The following is a 17,743-nucleotide window of genomic DNA, read 5'->3' on the forward strand; positions in this document are numbered from 1 at the left end:
CCAGGAATGGGAGCTGAGAGATCGGTCTATAGTTTTTCAGGGACTTAGGATCCGCTCCAGGTTTCTTTATTAGAGGTTTTACCCGAGCTTCTTTAAATCCATCAGGTAGCTGCCCTATAAGTAGTGATTTGTTTAGCAGTGAGAGGATATGCTCCTCTAAGATGGAACGTGCTAGATGAAATACACCAGGGGGGCATGGGTCGGCTGGGGACCCAGATTTAGTTCTAATTATTTGCTCCAGGGTCATAGAGTCTAGTTGGGGAAAATGTGAAATGGCAACATCCTTCAGAGGATGATCAGCCAATTCATCGACAAGGCCTGGCCCAGCATCCTTTCTGATGTCCTGTAAGATGGTATCTACTTTTTCCAAGAAGTAGCTTTGAAACGCATTACAGGAGATTGTTATTTCCGTTTCTTGGGGTCTTTTACTTAATTCCATTAAAATTTTGAATGTCTCCTTCTGGACATTCTCAGCTTGGCTGATCCGAGTCTCGAAATAGGCAGCCTTAGTTGCCAGGATAAGCTTTTTATACAGACGAAATAGATTTCTGTATTGTTCTCGCGCTATTTCATCTTTTTGCTTTCTCCAATTTCTTTCGGCGTTACGGAGCTTCTTCTTATGCTCCCTTAAGGCTTGAGTGAACCATGGTGCTCCCTTTCCCACCCCCCTGACTCTTTGCGATTTCTCAGGTGCGATTTGATCAAAAGCTTTGGTCAGACTAGAAGTTAAAGCCTTGTATTCTTGGTCCACATTGCTATTGGGGTCTAACGGTTGAATGATTTCTGAAAGAGTCATTCTCAAAGTGCTTTGTTCAATTTTTTTCCATTGCCGAACTTTCTTCACTTTAGGGGGCAATTGCATCGGTCTAGCATTTATAGGAATATCACAATACAGTAAATGATGATCCGACCAAATGCAAGGCACAACCCTCGGGGGAGATACCTTAGGATCCAGAGTCCAAATAAGGTCTAGGATATGTCCTTTTATGTGTGTGGGCGTGTCGACTAGCTGTCTAAAACCTAAGGATGACATGGTCTGCTCTAAATGACATGCCGCAGGTTCTTTTATTAACCTGTCCCAATGTAAATTAAAATCTCCCGTTACTACGATATTTTTGTAACGTGATCGAATGTCTGATATAGTGGACAGGTACAGTTCATTAAAATTTGGGGTGGATTTGGGTGGACGATAGACTGCAAGAATTACCAGACATAAATTGTCAAATGTAAGTCTTGCCGCTATCATATCAGCAAGGTCTATCGATTCTGCCAGAATTTGTGTTACCATCAAGGATTTTTTGAAAACAATTGCCACCCCCCCCCCCCTCTGGCATTATCTGCTCTATTATGCCATAGAAAATCGTATTCGGTCGGGACGGCGGCTATGATATCTGGCAGTGAATTATCTCCCAGCCAAGTCTCCGTTAATGTTAAAACATCAATTTCCCCATCCTGAAGTAAGGAGAATATCTCCAGAGTATGACATTTCAGTGACCTGGTGTTTAGGCTGGCCAATTTTAAGAGAAGTGGCCTTAAGCCGGGCTTACTGATTGTTGATCTTAAGATGCCCAGATCCGATAGTATGTCCACAATACCTGGGTCTAGTGCTGCCCCTTCAGTGTGTCGTACATATAGGTCTGCCGATGTATAAATCAGGCGTTTGCCAGGTGTCCCAGCCCCTGCGCCCGTTCGTGCGCGGACGGGCGCAGACGGGCTGGACTCTGGCGTGACTCCGGCGTGCTCACGCTGCGCGCGAGCGCTGCACGTCAGCATGGCCGCCCTAAATACCTGCCTGTCCGACACTAGCGCGGCAACAAAGATGGCGCCGCCGAGCGTCTCGTAGTTCCCTCTAGATGGCCGTCAATAAGGAGGATTGGAAAGAGGACCCGCGAAATGTATATTTATGAAGAGCACATTCATCCCCAGGTGAATGCACCATAAAAAACAGATGTTCATATATTCCCCAGTTTGTCTCTCCTGATCACCCTGGCCTCCACTCTGCCCTCCGGTAGATGTCGGATTTAGCAGAGCTGAACATGAGTTTCTTGAACTATGGGCTTTCTACTGTGTCTACGTGAACGCAGAGAGGTCAGAAGTGTCTCTACACAAAACCATGTTGGGAGGTAGCCTTAGCTCATTCAATTCACAAAGAGAAAATCTTTTTTGTCCGATACCCAGCATCCTGCTTTGGGAAGAAGGTGCTCTAATCCAAGTTCATAGATGAAGACTTTCAGGACCAGCTTAACAGATTGACTTCTGCAGGCAAGAAGTATAATGTGTGTGAGGGACTTGAAAGAAAAGAGTTTTCTTAAGCCTTTTTGCTAGTGTGGCCTCTGTATTGCCTTTCCCTCTGGTTCTAACAAATGCATTCTAACCTCAACCGGTTATTTTCTCTGTTTTGTATCATATTTTGTAACCCATTGAACTGCCCCATATCAGCAAATCTGACGCAGGTTTGTGAACATCCTTTTGCAGGTTGCGCAACCATCCGCAAAGAAGAAGAGGAAGCAGAGTCCCGCAGCTCGCAAAGGTACGTTTTATTCTCATTATCGTCATCTATTCCAGAGGCATCTTGGCAATGGGGACAGTTTCCATTTTGGCAAAAGTTTTTTTTGAATTTTTTTTTATTTGCTGAGTTTTATATAGCGCTGGCTAGACCCAGAGATATCAGAGCGCTTTACATGAGGTTCCACAAAATTACATCAGTTACAAGTTACATCAGTTGCTAGAAAAACATTACAAGAGCATAGAAGATGAGATAAGTGAAGTGTAAAGGGGATAAGAGTAAAGGGGTAGGGGGGTAGATGTGACGGAGAGACGAAGGAAATTCTGCCCAAAGTCCGGCTGGATAGGTGACGGTCGAGGGGGAAGTCCAAAACCCATCTCCTCTATAGATATCAGGTAGCTCCACTGGGCATCGGCCAAATAGGTAGGTCTCAACAGGAAAACATTTAAAGAACATAGAGTACTAAATAAATGGAGCGTAGAGGGGTAATGGGGTAGGGTAAATGAGTAGGAGGGATAATATGACGGAGCGACGAAGGAAAATCTGCCCAACGTCCTGCTGGGTAAGTGACGGCCAAGGGGGAAGTCCACAGCCCATCGCCTCTTTAGTTATCAGGTAGCTCCACCGGGCATCGGACAGAAAAGATGCCCATTTGGGCCTAACCGTAGTAACCTTGGGGAGAGCATGCAGAGGGACACCTCATCAACCAGATGAGTTTGACCCTCTGTTAGAACAGAAAAAGAGAAAAGCTCTAGAGGAGTGGGGACAAAAGGACAGGATGCCAACCAGCAGGCCATACAGAGAGGAGAGAATTAGAAATTACTGTAAAGTTGTTACCCCAGTTTCCACCCCTCCTGCCAAAGAATAGTGACACTGACCTCTGTGGGGGTTTGCTGTGGTAGCACAAATAGTGCCCCAACAAACAAAGTCACTGATGCCCGCTTGATACTTTCATTAGTGACCTGGGCAGAGCATTGATCTGGCCCGCCTCTATGCAAACTTATTATAATGCCAGCACTTAAATGGAAACTTTATAGCTGTTTTTCTATGATCCAGCTAAGCTCAAGCTGCAGGTCCACCACAGTGAGCATCCTTTGCAAAAACCTATCCTTAAACTTGAAAAACAGGGTTGCAGAGGATTACCCCTATTTGGTGAGACCCCAAGTTTGGGAGAGGATTAGTGTTAGAGTCCCAAAGTCTCATCCCTTTGCAAGGACTTGGATCTATGGATTAGGCGTATCCATGCGGATATGTGCATCATAATGTGGGGGGTGAGGGTATGTAGGCCTTTGGGAGATTTATACAGACAAGAAAGGTTCATACCATTTCAGGATGCCCACGACACATTATTCTCGGTGGGAGCCGGTCAGGTTTTTGCAATACATCAGGATTGCGGGGACAGCCATGGAAATCTGGACTGGTATCCCAGAAGCTCCTCCCCCCATTGAGACTTTACAGGTTCTGTTACTGTGAGCTCCCGTTGACATTTGGTGTTGCTATTGTATAAGATGTTGCAAGTTATTGTATGTTTTAATGCAACACTTTTATGTTTTGTTTTTTTAATCAAATAAAGTACTGTTTGTCCTTGTTGTTTGCAAAAGATGTTCAAAATGGATAAAGTGAGGATGGCCTTGAAGCTAGATTGGATTGGGATGACGACGTAGGTGAACCGCTTACGGACAGGAAGTGGGCGACGTGCGCACTTATAAAAGGGGTATTGTGCAGCACTAGATTTAAATTGCTTCACTTGAATTGTATCCATCAAAGGTCCCTGACTCAGATGTGGGAGGTCTCCCTTTTGCATTTTGTGTGGACTTGCAGTGGGATCTTAAATTAGTGGACGGCAGTGGTGACACGGTTGAGCGCATTGACTAAGATCACACTAGATATCACCCAAAGGCACTCTCTGCTGGATATTATTGAAAGGCCGAAAGAGGAAAAATCCAGTTAAAATGTTTGCACCTTGGTCTGCTTCTGGCTAAGAGGCGCATTGCCATAGGCTACTTCGGACCTAGGACTCCCGGACTGTGACTCTGGATTCAAGATACTATTGAGTGGACCCTAGTGGACAAGATTCATTTATGGATGTCTCAGAGTGATTTGAAGGTCCAGACACTTAGGCTGCCACACAGGAGGCAGGGGATCAGGGTGGTCAGCTAGAGTTGCAGACACACGGATCGGAGGGTAGTGAGTGGTAGTAATTGAACGTGGATGAGATGAAGGGTAATAAGCTGCCAAGAAGTGCATTGGCGGGTCACGGAAGCCGGGTAAATCCACGGTTTATGGAAATGACTGAGCTGCATGCATGATTTCCATGGGTGGGAGGAGGCTAACAACTAGTGCTGTAAACATAAACAATGCTTGGTATGACCTGCGCATGAAGTGGTTGTAACTGAGAAAATGGTTACTTAATTCTTTTACAAAAATTAAAACAAATATTAGTAAAGAAAGCTGGAAAAACGGGACAGTATGTGGTTGTCCGTCCACAAGGAACAGATCAAATTAGCTGACACTGCTTCAGTTTCCAATAAAATCAGGACTGCACTTTACTGGATAATCGATGAATTACAATAAGCAGAGGTGATCCCCTTGTTATCCACTCACCCAGCTGAGCTTTGTGACAATCTGTGGATCTCCTTCAGTGATAAAATCCATCATTTCCACTCTTAGATTTGGCAGGAATCTGTTCCTTGACCATACGCAATTGCAGTGATGATGTCGGAGGTGGACATCTTGAATAAGATGGAGTTCTTTGAGCTCATCCGCGAAACGCTTTGGTCGCCATTCCTAACGCCAGCTGTCCATAAGGCTCCACAGATAGTATAATATATAGGTCCACGCATGACGACCCATCTCTGTACCTTGTACAATAACTCCTTGAATAGTGGGCTGGTCTCAATAGTTCAGGAATTAGCATATGTCATTCATCTGCTGGAAAAAAACTTCTCCCCTGAGGATCTATATATATTTTGCCTCATTTCCCAGTTTCCATACTTGGGAAACTTGCTTGAGAAAACAGTCTTCAGCCTGCTTCAGTAACATGTGGAAAGGGCTGGCATACTGGACTAATTTCCGACAGGATATTGGCCTGGTTACAGCTCAGTCCTGCAGACGATCCTTCTGATTAGCAGAGAAGCCGGATCCAGCTGGAACCGTGGCTCATGACCCATAGTAATGGGCCTTCCTCCTCAGCTTCCCTTTTAGTTCGCAACATTGGCATCTTCGTTGTTGCCACTTTGTGCTTGAAGATCTAGGTAACCAGAGTTACCAAACTACTTTGACTATATCCACATTCTTAAAATAATACTTCCATTCCCCCTGTCCAGTCTCCAAGTTGCAGTACTTAGGGCAGTTGTACAACCCTGATTACACTACCATAGTTCCATTTATGTTGGTCTTTCAGAGAAATATGTTATTTGATTGCAGCTAGTGCAAACTGATGCAGCGGGAGAGAACATGTCAGCCCCATTCTTCATTCTCTAAAAGGGCTGACTTTACCCTAAGAGGGGGATATTTAAGTCCATAATTATCATTCACTGAGTAGTCTATCATTCCATTCTGGACTTCATAGTAGTAAATTTCAGTAGGCCAAAACCAGTGTGTGGTTTCTTGTGATCCCACCTGCTGATGATGCCAAAGTAGACTGAACCAGTGGGGGATTGCTTGTGTTCCCACCCATGCAAAATTCAATCGCCACAGTTCCCAGTGTATGTTTGATTGTGCCACGTTTTCATGACTGCATGCTCCCAAAGACAGAACAGCAACCTCTGTGGCAAGCTACATGACGTGGACTGAGCTACCTTTCCATCTGTGTCTGAGCATACCTCAACAAACGACTGTGCTTCTACACCCGAACCGCCAGCTCCACTCCACTGACCTCGCCCTCGTCCCACGCATTCGCCGATCGACCACCGGCGGCAGATCCTTCTCCCACGTTGCCGCAAAGACATGGAACACCCTCCCCATCCATCTGCGGCAGACCCAGGACCTGCTGACCTTCAGGAGATGGCTCAAGACCTGGCTTATCGGCCAATAGCTACCCCCGCCCCTGCCCCTCAGCGCCTTGAGACCCTCACGGGTGAGTAGTGCACTGTACAAATGCCTTGATTGATTGATTGATTGAGCTCAACATGATGAGGTTCTGTGGAAGATTGAAAACCTGGCTTTTTAATTAATACTTCCTGTGGCTTTTTAGCTTCTTCAGCATAGCTTTGTCTCCTTTTTCCATCCTCCCTCTTTCTCTCAGGTTGGGTGGTTTGTTTTACCTACAACGGCAAAAAAAACTTTGGATAATTGCGCTCTCTGAATACTAGTCTATTACCAGCCCATGCCCTTTTGACGGGCAGGAAGGATTAGGTTCTTGCTTTAGACCTCCATTTTCTGTAAAGAGAACACCGCCATCATGCAGTTCACATTTGTCGCCACAGACATCATGGTGGGTCTGGGATCTCATAATCCACAAAGAGTTCACCCACCAACCAAAGAGTCCGCTGGCAACTTGTACTGCTCTGGAAGCCAAGGCTGGCATGTGTTCTCCGATGCAAGTTAATCATCTTGGCCGCCAGATCCACTGTCTGCGTAAAGTAGAACTCCTCTCCCCTCACCACTTGCAGTGCCCAAAGCTGTGCTTTGTTTTATTCCCATGCCTTCAAGTCAAGTCAAGTTTAAATTTGTATAGCGCACTACTCACCCGGAGGGTCTCAAGGCGCTTGAGGGAGGGGGGGAACTTTACTTATCGAATATCCAGGTTTTAAGTTGTTTTCTGAAGGAGAGGTGGTTCTGTGTAAGGCGGAGGTGGGTGGGGAGAGAATTCCAGGTCTTGGCCGCTAATTAGGAGAAGGATCTTCCCCCCATGGTGGATCTTTGGATGCGTGGGATTGCGGCGAGGGCTTGATTGGACGATCGTAGTTGGCGGGTGGGGGTGTAAAAGGACAGGCGCGTGTTGAGGTATTCGGGTCCTAGGTCGTAGAGGGCTTTGTGTGCGTGGGTGAGGAGGCGAAACGTTATTCTCTTGTTGACGGGGAGCCAGTGGAGGTCTTTCAGGTGACCGGAAATGTGAGCTTGGCAGGGGATGTCTAGGATGAGTCTGGCTGAGGCGTTTTGGATGCGTTGGAGTTTTTTCTGTAGTTTGGCTGTGGTTCCGGCGTAAAGGGTGTTTCCGTAGTCCAGACGGCTTGTAACCAGTGCATGGGTGACCGTCTTTCTTGTTTCGGTGGGGATTCAACTGAAGATTTTTTTGAGCATACGTAGGATGTTGAAGCATGATGATGAGACGGCGTTGACTTGTCTGGTCATCGAGAGGGAAGAGTCCAGGATGAAGCCCAGGTTACGTGCGTGGTCCGTTGGTATGGGTGCGGTTCCTAGGGCCGGTGGCCACCATGAGTCGTCCCAGGCGGAGGGGGATGACCCTAAGATGAGGACTTCCGTTTTGTCCGAGTTCAGTTTTAAACGGCTGTTCTTCATCCACTCGGCTACTTCTTTCATCCCTTCGTGTAGGTTGGTTTTGGCGGTGTTTGGGTCTTTGGTGAGGGAGAGGATCAGCTGGGTGTCATCTGCGTAGGAGATAATGTTGAGGTTGTGTTGGCGCGCGATGGATGCGAGGGGACTCATGTATACGTTGAAGAGGGTGGGGCTGAGTGAAGATCCTTGTGGTACGCCGCAGATGACTTCGGTGGCTTCTGATCTAAAAGGGGGGAAGCGGACTCTCTGGGTTCTTCCGGCGAGGAACGAGATGATCCAGTTCAATGCTTTTCCTTGTATTCCGAAGTTGCTGAGGCGTTGTATAAGGGTGCTATGACAGACTGTGTCGAAGGCTGCGGAGAGGTCAAGTAGGATGAGGGCAGCTGTTTCTCCGTTGTCCAGTAAAGTTCGAATGTCGTCTGTTGCTGCGATGAGGGCAGTCTCGGTGCTGTTTGGCTCGGAAGCTGAACTGTGAAGGGTCGAGAGATTTGTTGGATTCGAGGAAGGCGGCGAGTTGACTGTTGACGGCTTTCTCAATGACTTTGGCAGGGAATGGGAGGAGCGAAATGGGGCGGTAGTTCTTAAGTTCAGTGGAGTCTGCTGTGGGTTTCTTCAAGAGGGCGCTGAGTTCGGCATGTTTCCAGCTTTCCGGGAAGGTAGCGGAGTTGAGGGAGCAGTTGATGACGTCCCGGAGATGGGGTGCAATAATGGAGTCTGCTTTGTTGAAAATGTAGTGGGGACATGGGTCGGTTGGTGATCCTGAGTGGATGGTGTTCATCAGGCGGATGGTGTCTTCGGTGGTGATTGGGTTCCAGGCGCAAAGGTTGTTGGAGAGGGGTTTTAGTTCGGAGGTGGGTGGGGTGGACTGGTCTCCAAAGCTGTTATGTATGTCAGCGATTTTGTTGTGGAAGAACGAGGCTAGAGAGTCGCAGAGGTCTTGGGAGGGAGTGATGTCGTTGGTGCCGGCGGTGGGGTTGGTAAACTCTTTGACGATGTTGAATAGTTCCTTGCTGTTGTGGGTGTTGTTGTCGAGTCGATCCTTGAATGCTGATTTCTTGGTGGATCGGATCAGTTGGTGGTGTTTGCGGGTGGCGTCCTTGAAGGTGGCCAGGTTGTCAGAGGTTGGTTTTTTTTCGCCAGGCTTTCTCGAGGGTGCGACAGATCTTCTTGGATTTCTTAAGGTTATCATTAAACCAGGGGGCTTTTTTGCTGCCTTGTTTGATTTGATGGTTTTTCAAGGGTGCTAATTCGTCAGCACTATGGGTGATCCATTGTGTGAGGTTGGAGGCTGCTTGGTTTGGGTCCGATGATTTTGCGGGAGGGTTTTGGTGAAGCGATGTGAAGAGCTGGTCGGTGGTAATTTTGTTCCAGTTTCTCCGGGGAATTGGTTGTGGGTAGTTGTGGGTCATGGTCTTTTTGTAGTTGAAGTGAACGCAGCTGTGGTCCGTCCAATGGAGAGCTGTGGTGTGATCAAAGGAGATGTGCTTGCTGGAGGTGAAGATTGGGTCAAGCATGTGGCCGGCATAGTGGGTGGGGGTGTCAACAAGTTGTTTGAGTCAGAGATTGGCGAGGTTGTCCAGAAGGGTGGTGGTGTTGCTGTCGTTGTTCTTTTCCAGGTGGAAGTTGAGGTCTCCCAGTAGAATGTAGTCCTCGGAGGGGAGGGCGTGAGGGCTGATGAAGTCAGTGATGTCTTCGCTGAATTGTGTGCGGGGTCCTGGTGGTCTATAGATGAGGGTGCCTCTTAGTGTGGTTTTAGGGTCGGGGTGAATCTGGAAGTGAAGGTGTTCGGCGGTTGTGAGGTTGTCGTCGGAATTGGACGTAATGCGGATGGTGTTTTTATGGACGATGGCGATGCCTCCTCCTGTTTGGTTGATGCGGTCCTTTCGGATGATCTTGTAGCCGTCCGGGATGGCAATGACGATGTCGGGTGTTGATGAGGCGTTCATCCAGGTTTCTGTGAGAAAGGCGACGTCCGGCGATGTGGTGTCTAGTAGGTTCCAAAGTTCAATGGCGTGTCTGTGGACCGAGCGGGTGTTGAGCAGGATGCACTTCAGGTGGTTAGTGTCGGAGCTCTGTTTGGAGACTGTGGATTTGGTGTGGGTCCTGATGCAGTCAAACTTGAGGCGTGGCAGGTGAAGGATCCATGGGTGTATCCTGGGGCGGCTTGGTAGCAGTTTGGGAGTCGGCCGGGGTTAAGTGCTGAGAGGGTTGCGGCGTCGTACGTTATGCGGGTGGAGTGGAATTTGCGGGGGCCAGGGGGTCTGGCACTGGGCGCGGACGGGCGTAGACGGGCTTACCTTTGGCGCGCCTTCGGCGCGCATGGTGCGCGACCGCTGCGCGTAGGTGTATCAGTAATAAGTGGAAAGTGGAGGAGGCGGAGCGAGGGAGGAGCAGCTGGGAGGCGGGAGCGGGGTGGAGAGCCGGGCTGGGAGGCACAGCAATAAACAACAAAATGGCAGCAAGCCAAAAGTGAAACAGGACGAGATTGGGGCAAAATCGCTATTAAATGGGCAGTGGCGATTGGGCGGAGCTAGCAGCCGATGCGAATGGCCGCATAGTCCCATAGCTCCGTCGGCACCGCAGAAATATCCTGTAAGATCCTGCACCGACCTTTCCGATTTCGACTCCCCTGACGCCCGCGAGCCTGGCGACACAGACAGGGATCCAGCGGATCCGCCCGGGGGGTGATTCCGCTGCTCACACCGGCTGGAGTGGGCTGGCGCTCCGGAGTGCCGGGAAGGCCTGAAGACCGCGCCCTCCAGTACCACCGGCCCCGTGTTACGTAAAGGGACGTGCGGCGGCGGCCGGCGAGCCCGCTCCCGGTGGACGGACCTCCGGCTCCGGGAGCTTGAGGTTCCGTAAAGAGGCAGCGGAGGACGCAACGAGCAGCAGGAGGCACCAGCCGATCCTCGCTGAGTGGAAGCCGGCCCTGCGGAGAGCCGGTCCGGTGGGTGAGGTGGGAGAACGGCGACGCTGTCACTCTGGGGCCACCAGGGCAGCGGACTTAACATTGCACAAGGTGTGACCCGAGACGGGCGGCTGGACGACGGTGCTGCCGGAACCGGGGTTGCCCATTCCCCCCTCTCTGCGCGTTCCATCAGGGGGGCATCCTGTACAGAGAGTCACGTCAGGAGATAGGGTGGCTTGGGTGGCGATGGCGCCTGCATAGCCCAGCAAGACTACCCCACAGGCCTCTCACGTTCATTGGGGGCGCCACTAAGAGGTCGGCTCACGTAAACGGGACGGCGCAGAGCCAACAGTGTAATTCTCCTTGGAACGCCCTGAGTCCTGGTTGGGACTGACGAAATCCTTCCTCGCTACGGCAGAACCGCGGGGGTGTTCGGTGGAGTCCTCCTGGCCCCCGGACTGCTGGAGTAGTGCAGCTGGGAAGATCCACTGGCGAGTGGTCGACTGAGTGGACGTTCGCTACATACCTGGAATCAGGGGTCTGCCAGCAGAGAAATACAGTCCCTGCAGGAAGATACAGAACATGGGGAAGGGGGACAGGACTCAGAGCAAGCTCCCTTTCTCGCAAAGGAGGCTGCCGGTACAGAACCCTCTGCCACAGCGAGAAGAAGAGATGACTGCTAGGGACTCGCAGGAGGACAACTCTGACATAAAATCAATGCTAAGGTCCATGGAGCAAAATATTCAGACAAACATAGCAGCCCTGGGGACCAAGATGGACGCCATGTCCTACAGAATGGATCGCATGGCGGAGCGTCTCGACAAACACGCGGAACGACATGATATGGCCGAACGGCGAATCACGGAGGTGGAGGAGGCTCAAACGGACCTGGACACGGCAAGGCGCAGGGCGGAGACGCTTATCAGAACACTGCAAGATAAGATGGAAGATTTGGAGGCGCGGTCCCGTCGCTGCAACCTCCGCATTGTTGGCCTGCCGGAGACCACGCAAACAGGGAAAATGGAGTTATTCGTTGAGCGCCTGCTAACCAAGCAGCTGGGCGACGATGTGTTCTCGGCAATGTTTGTGGTGGAACGCGTTCATCGCACTCTTGGCCCTCAGCCCAATCCAGGGTTACCTCCTCGTCCGATTATAGCGAAGTTACTAAATTACAGAGACAGAGATACGGCGCTCAGGTTGGCGCGGACCAAGGGTGACTTGCGCTACGAGGGAATTTCCATATTCCCAGACTTCACGGCACGGGTGCAGGAGGCGCGTAAGCATTTTGCTCCACACAAGAAGCGCCTCAGGGATATGGGCCTCGATTACGCGATGTTATACCCAGCCAAACTGCGTGTAAACAGGCAAGGCCGCTCGCATATCTTTACGGATCCGTCGGAACTGCAGAAAGCCATGGTCCAGAGATAAGCCGGAAGAGCAGGCTGAAGGCCAGGAGGAGTCAGCTCGACAACAGCTAGATGACCAGGACTGATTTGAAGGCGGGGTGTTTGGTGCCCGCTGAACTTAAGCTGTCCGCTCTGCTGTCCGGAGAGCGGGAATGACATGGACCTGGAGCTGATTCTCACGGCTGCGGTGTAACAGATAAGATGGGCTGGGGTTCTGATATAGACATAGACTGTTGTAGACATTGATCTCAGTCATGGGTAGACACCATATCTCTCCGGGGAGTTGCTGAGGGGTGGAGAGTGGGAATCACCTACAGGATGACGGGGGTGGAGGGGGCCAGTTAGGGGAACTGGAGAGAATACGATACTAATGTGAAGGTCGGTGCATTATCGCATAGCTGGTGGTGCGAGACGGGGGGTGGGGGGCTGGGCACCAGAGTTGGGAAGTTACTTCAGAAACAGAGTTGGCTTGCTATCTTTGCCCACGAGCATTATGCACAGGGGGAGATTGGATTGGGGCTGGGGGAGGGGCGGGGGGGATGGGGACCTGCATGGCCGAATTGGGGTGGGTCTGCTGTGGGTGGTGGGTGGTTTGTTGGGGTCAATAGTTGATTGCCAGTTGTTATATTGTTTGTCTGCGGATGTGTTACAATTGACCCCTTGTAGGGGTGCTGCTATGTGCGTTGCTGTTAAGGCCACACCACACAACCTGCTCGAATGCACCACTTCTGGGCACCTGCGATTCTGGCATGATGATCTAATACTACACAATGACAGACAGGGCTGCGGCTGACGCCTACACATCGCTGAGGGACTCGGCGCCACCCCACCTAAGAGTGCTAACCTGGAATGTGAGAGGCCTAAACGACTTCAGAAAATTGCGCAAGGTCCTTAGTTATTTACGCAGACATCACATTGACCTCGCTCTCTTGCAAGAAACTCATCTACCACTAAACAGTAAAATGCTGACACACAAGGGTTTAGCGGGCTGTAGTGTCGCAGCGGGCTTCACCCCACACTCACGGGGGACACTCACGTGGGTTAACCCTGGTTCCGAGCTCACACTGACATCACTAGAGACTGACGATGAGGGAAGATACGTTATTTGTAGATGCTCGGGCAGGGGGCTAGACTTTGTGGTTGTGAATGTGTACGGGCCTAACTACGATTCCCCAGACTTTTATTCAAACTTAGCCCAGAAATGCAGTACACACGACTACTCCAGTATGCTTTGGGGTGGGGACTTCAATTTAGTGCTCGACCCGAATCTGGATAGGTCCGCTGGTCCCTCTAGGAGCCCGTCGGCGGCGGCCACGGTGCTTCATTCTGAGTTGGTACGCTTGGAAATGGTGGATGTGTGGCGCAGTAGGCACCACGCCAGGGGGGGAATACACTCACTACTCTGCATATCATGCTCTACACACCAGAATAGATTATTGGCTTGCATCACAGCGGCTCTCCAGTAGTGTAAGGGACTGCCAGATACTACCACGAACGCTGTCAGATCATTCCCCTCTCCTCCTGATTCTGGAGACACCGGCACACAGGATCCCGCCCTTTACATGGCGCTTCCCCCCATACTCGCTCTTAGACGAAGTCTTCAGGGGGGAACTTGCAAATGACATTGACAATTTTTTCGAAGTTAATGTGGGCTCAGTGGAGAGCTTCCAAACACTGTGAGAGACGTTTAAGGTATATATACGCGGGGTCGCCATGGCAAAACACTCCAGTGTCCTAAAATCCATTAGACAGAGGCTTCACTACCTGGAAAAACAGCTTTCGGAGCTTGAGAAGAAATTACGGGCGGATCCCGGGGGGGAACCTATTGAACAGATTAAAAGATTGGTGGCAGAATATAACTCGGAGGCTGACAGGGAGGTCCAACACATGGGTAAATACGCCACGGCCCGCACCTATGGTGAGGGCGAGAGGCCTGGCTCCCTTCTGGCTAAATTAGTCCGAAGCGAGAGACGTCCACTTATAGTGGGTGAATTACGGTCGAGTGCTGGGGATGTCCTCCCGGATGAGGAGCAGATAATTGGAGAATTCAGGCAGTATTATTCCAATCTCTACGAATCTAAGTCGTCGGGCATGGAGGGAGCGATCGACGATTATTTAAGCTATATTAAAATGCCGCAACTGTCAAACGCGCAAAGGGAATTCCTCATGATGCCCATTCAGAGGGAAGAAATAGTGGAGGCTCTAGATAGCATGAGATCTAGTAGCGCTCCAGGAGCAGACGGGCTAACTGTAGGCTTCTACAAGGCCTTTAAGGATCAATTGCTGCCCTTCCTCTCAACATTGTTCGACGACATATGCTTGGAAGGCAGCATGCCTCCGTCCATGCGGGAGGCGCTCATTGTCACTCTCCTTAAGCCAGGGAAGCCTCCTACTGAATGTGGGTCGTACAGACCCCTATCACTGATCAACGTCGACACGAAACTGTATGCCAAGGTGCTGGCGACACGTCTTGCACTACTTGCCCCGGAACTCGTAGCCCCAGAACAGGCCGGTTTTATTCCCTCTAGGAACCTCACGTACAACATACGCACGGTACTGGGGACTATGCAGCATGTGAAGCCGGAGAATAAGGCGTTAGCAGTATTTCTAGACATGGAGAAGGCGTTCGACTCTGTGGAATGGCCCTTCATGTCGAGAGTGCTTAGAAAACTGGGATTGGGCGAACCATTTTTACAAATGATAGGGGCGTTGTACTATAAACCATCGGCCAGGCTACGTTTAGGCAACAGAGTCACCGAAAAGTTTCCCATTTGTAGAGGCACTAGACAGGGCTGCCCTCTCTCACCACTACTTTACGCACTGGTGGCGGAGCCGCTGGCGTGTGCCCTTAGAGAATACCATAGCCATGAGGGTATTAGTTTCCTAACATATAAGATATGCATTTCCACGTACGCGGACGACACGCTTTTGTACGTCAGGGACCCGGAACTTAACCTCTCCTCCGTACTCAGGGAAGTGGTGCAGTTCGGAGCACTGTCTGGACTGAAAGTGAACTGGAACAAATCGGTGGCGTTCCCGCTGACCCCAGTAACTGAGGAGTTTGTGATGGACTACCCACTACAGTGGTCAGGCGACCCGGTACGATACTTAGGTATCCACCTGCACCCTGATCCGGATATTTTAGTCAGAGAAAATTATGGAGTCGCATATACTAGATTGACTGAAGATGTAGATAGATGGTGCAAATTACCGCTGTCCCTGGCGGGCCGTATCGCGCTGATGAAAATGATAGTTCTCCCGAGGTTCTTGTTTCTTTTTAACAATATCCCGGTGGTCTTCTCGAAGGCCTTCTTCAAGACAATGACTCAGACCCTCACGTGGTTGGCATGGGGGGGAAAACAACCGAGGGTACAGTGGCAGGTCTTAACTCTTCCATATGAACAAGGAGGTCTAGGAGCTCCGGACTTGGAAAGTTGCTACAGGGTTGCCCAAGCGGCACATTTACATACCTGGATACACGGGGATCGTAATATCCCACATGTGATCCTGGAGACTCTATTCACTCACCCCCTCCCTCCTCCGGCTACTGTGTTCGAGCAGGCCACGCGCAGGATGGGTACCACGCCTGGCACTCCCTGGCCAAAAGACAGGCTCACACTGTACTGTACTCCCCGCTTGTACCGATAGACTGGGCAGTTTGGCTTGCGCCACTAAGGGAAAAGGGAGTCACACGAGCACTACAACAACTAGGAGTATCTACACTGGGTGACTTATTCAAGGATGGGAGGGTGATTTCCTGGGAATTACTTACACCGCCCCAGAGCTCGACAACACTGCTGCACCGTTTCCACTTCCATAGAGTCCGGGCAGCGCTGCAAGCACTGCTAGGTTCAACTATGATTGAGCCTCCTGAACTGCCGGAGCTAACATACGTTATTAAAACCCAGTCCTCAAGTAATCTGATTTCGCGGCTCTACAAGTCAGGGCAGCTACGCGGGGAGCAGCCACTATCGAAAGCTCGATTGGCATGGCAGCGGGACCTGCAGGTAGAGATCAGTGATTCAATGTGGAAATACTGCTGCTGCAATACTAAAAGAGTGTCGCTTAATGCTAGACATAGACTCATACATTTTAAATTTTTGCAAAGAGTATATTACACTCCGGAACGCCTGTACAGATACGGTCTTCGACAATCGTCGGAATGCGAACGCTGTCATGCACCGGTGGCGGACTTCCTGCATCTAGCATGGTCTTGCCCAGGCATTAACAACTTCTGGGCCGACGTGTTTCTGGAACTGGGCCAAATACTCGAGACTGAGCTCCCAGTAGATCCGGCATTGGCGTTGTTGGGTCATTCCAGGATTCTCCCCCCAGCGATACGTCGCCTGGCGGACATGGGACTAATTATGGCTCGACGAGCGGTGGCACAGTGTTGGATGCGGGGCCCTGTCCCGACAAAAGGCAGATGGGCTAGGGACATGCTGTACGGCTGCACCCAGTCACAACTATACAGCGAACTGCTACCCCCTGTTAGTAGACCAAAAAAATTTTGGTACCTGTATCTCACCTACGTTGCCAATAAGGAAGCCGCGATTCCGGATCAGGAGGAGACAGAGCAGTGTTGTGCAGGAGAGGAGGGTCCAGAGGACTAGAGACATAGTGTATGGAGATCTTAGTGGGGTAGGAGGCGGGACCCCTGGGTCTTGGAAGGAAATGGTGGGACACTAGACAATTGGGAACACACACGTTGGGCGCCTCGCGCTACGGGGAGGCATGAAGTGCTAGGATGTCAACTGAGTGGGGGGGGGCAGATAGGGTGTGTCCTGGGAGAGGGTGCAGAGGCATCGTAGCAATAGGTTAGTGGTGGTAGCAGGCACATGGGCAGACAGGGGGGGTGGGATGGGGTTGGACGGGATTGTTGTTAGGATAGTTCTGGTACAGCGTTTCGTTGACCGACAGGCACACTCACAAACAACTCTGACGCATAGCACACAACGTAAATACACTTCCCGAGACTAGAGGGGACAGGGTGGGGGGAGACAGCGCACACGGGAAATCCACAAAGGAATATCAGATAGCTCCTGCGCCACCTTACCTTGGGATGCCGGGGTACTGGTTTTACGGCCTACAATTTTGTTGTACAATGTATTTTGGTTACCCTACATTGCTGCCGGCCCCAGGGTTGTAGGCAAAACAGTGTGTGTGTGTGTACTGACAATGAATAAAAGTTTATAACCAAAAAAAGAAAAAAAAAATATATGGCAGTGGCACCGGCACAATCAGGCACAATTAATTAAGGCAGGCAAAGCGAGCAGTGCACAGTTCAATAATTATTTAAAAGCAGTCTTGCAATAAAGTGCTACAAAAACGATATAATCAGGCACAGTAAATAGCAGTCAGCAGTGCGCAAATGAAATCAAAGGCAATGAGCATTCTGGCAGAAAGCGCTACGATACCAAAGAATGAATGAGCAGGGAGCAGCGTGAGGAGCGACCGCTTCTG

General features: G+C 50.4%; 1 protein-coding gene across 4 annotated transcripts in view; it reads left to right on the top strand.

Moving 5' to 3' along the window:
* The window catches only part of CENPQ (centromere protein Q), a 124,195-nt gene that overhangs the window by 39,605 nt on the left and 66,847 nt on the right, over positions 1-17,743 (top strand). For all 4 annotated transcript variants that reach the window (XM_078671893.1, XM_078671892.1, XM_078671894.1 and 1 more), the window contains one exon: positions 2,476-2,530. In XM_078671893.1, the coding sequence (XP_078528019.1) occupies positions 2,476-2,530 (55 nt within the window). The remainder of the gene's footprint in view (positions 1-2,475; positions 2,531-17,743) is intronic.

This window comes from Lissotriton helveticus, chromosome 1_2 (assembly GCF_964261635.1).
Source record: "Lissotriton helveticus chromosome 1_2, aLisHel1.1, whole genome shotgun sequence".
Classification (NCBI taxonomy): Eukaryota; Metazoa; Chordata; class Amphibia; order Caudata; family Salamandridae; genus Lissotriton; species Lissotriton helveticus.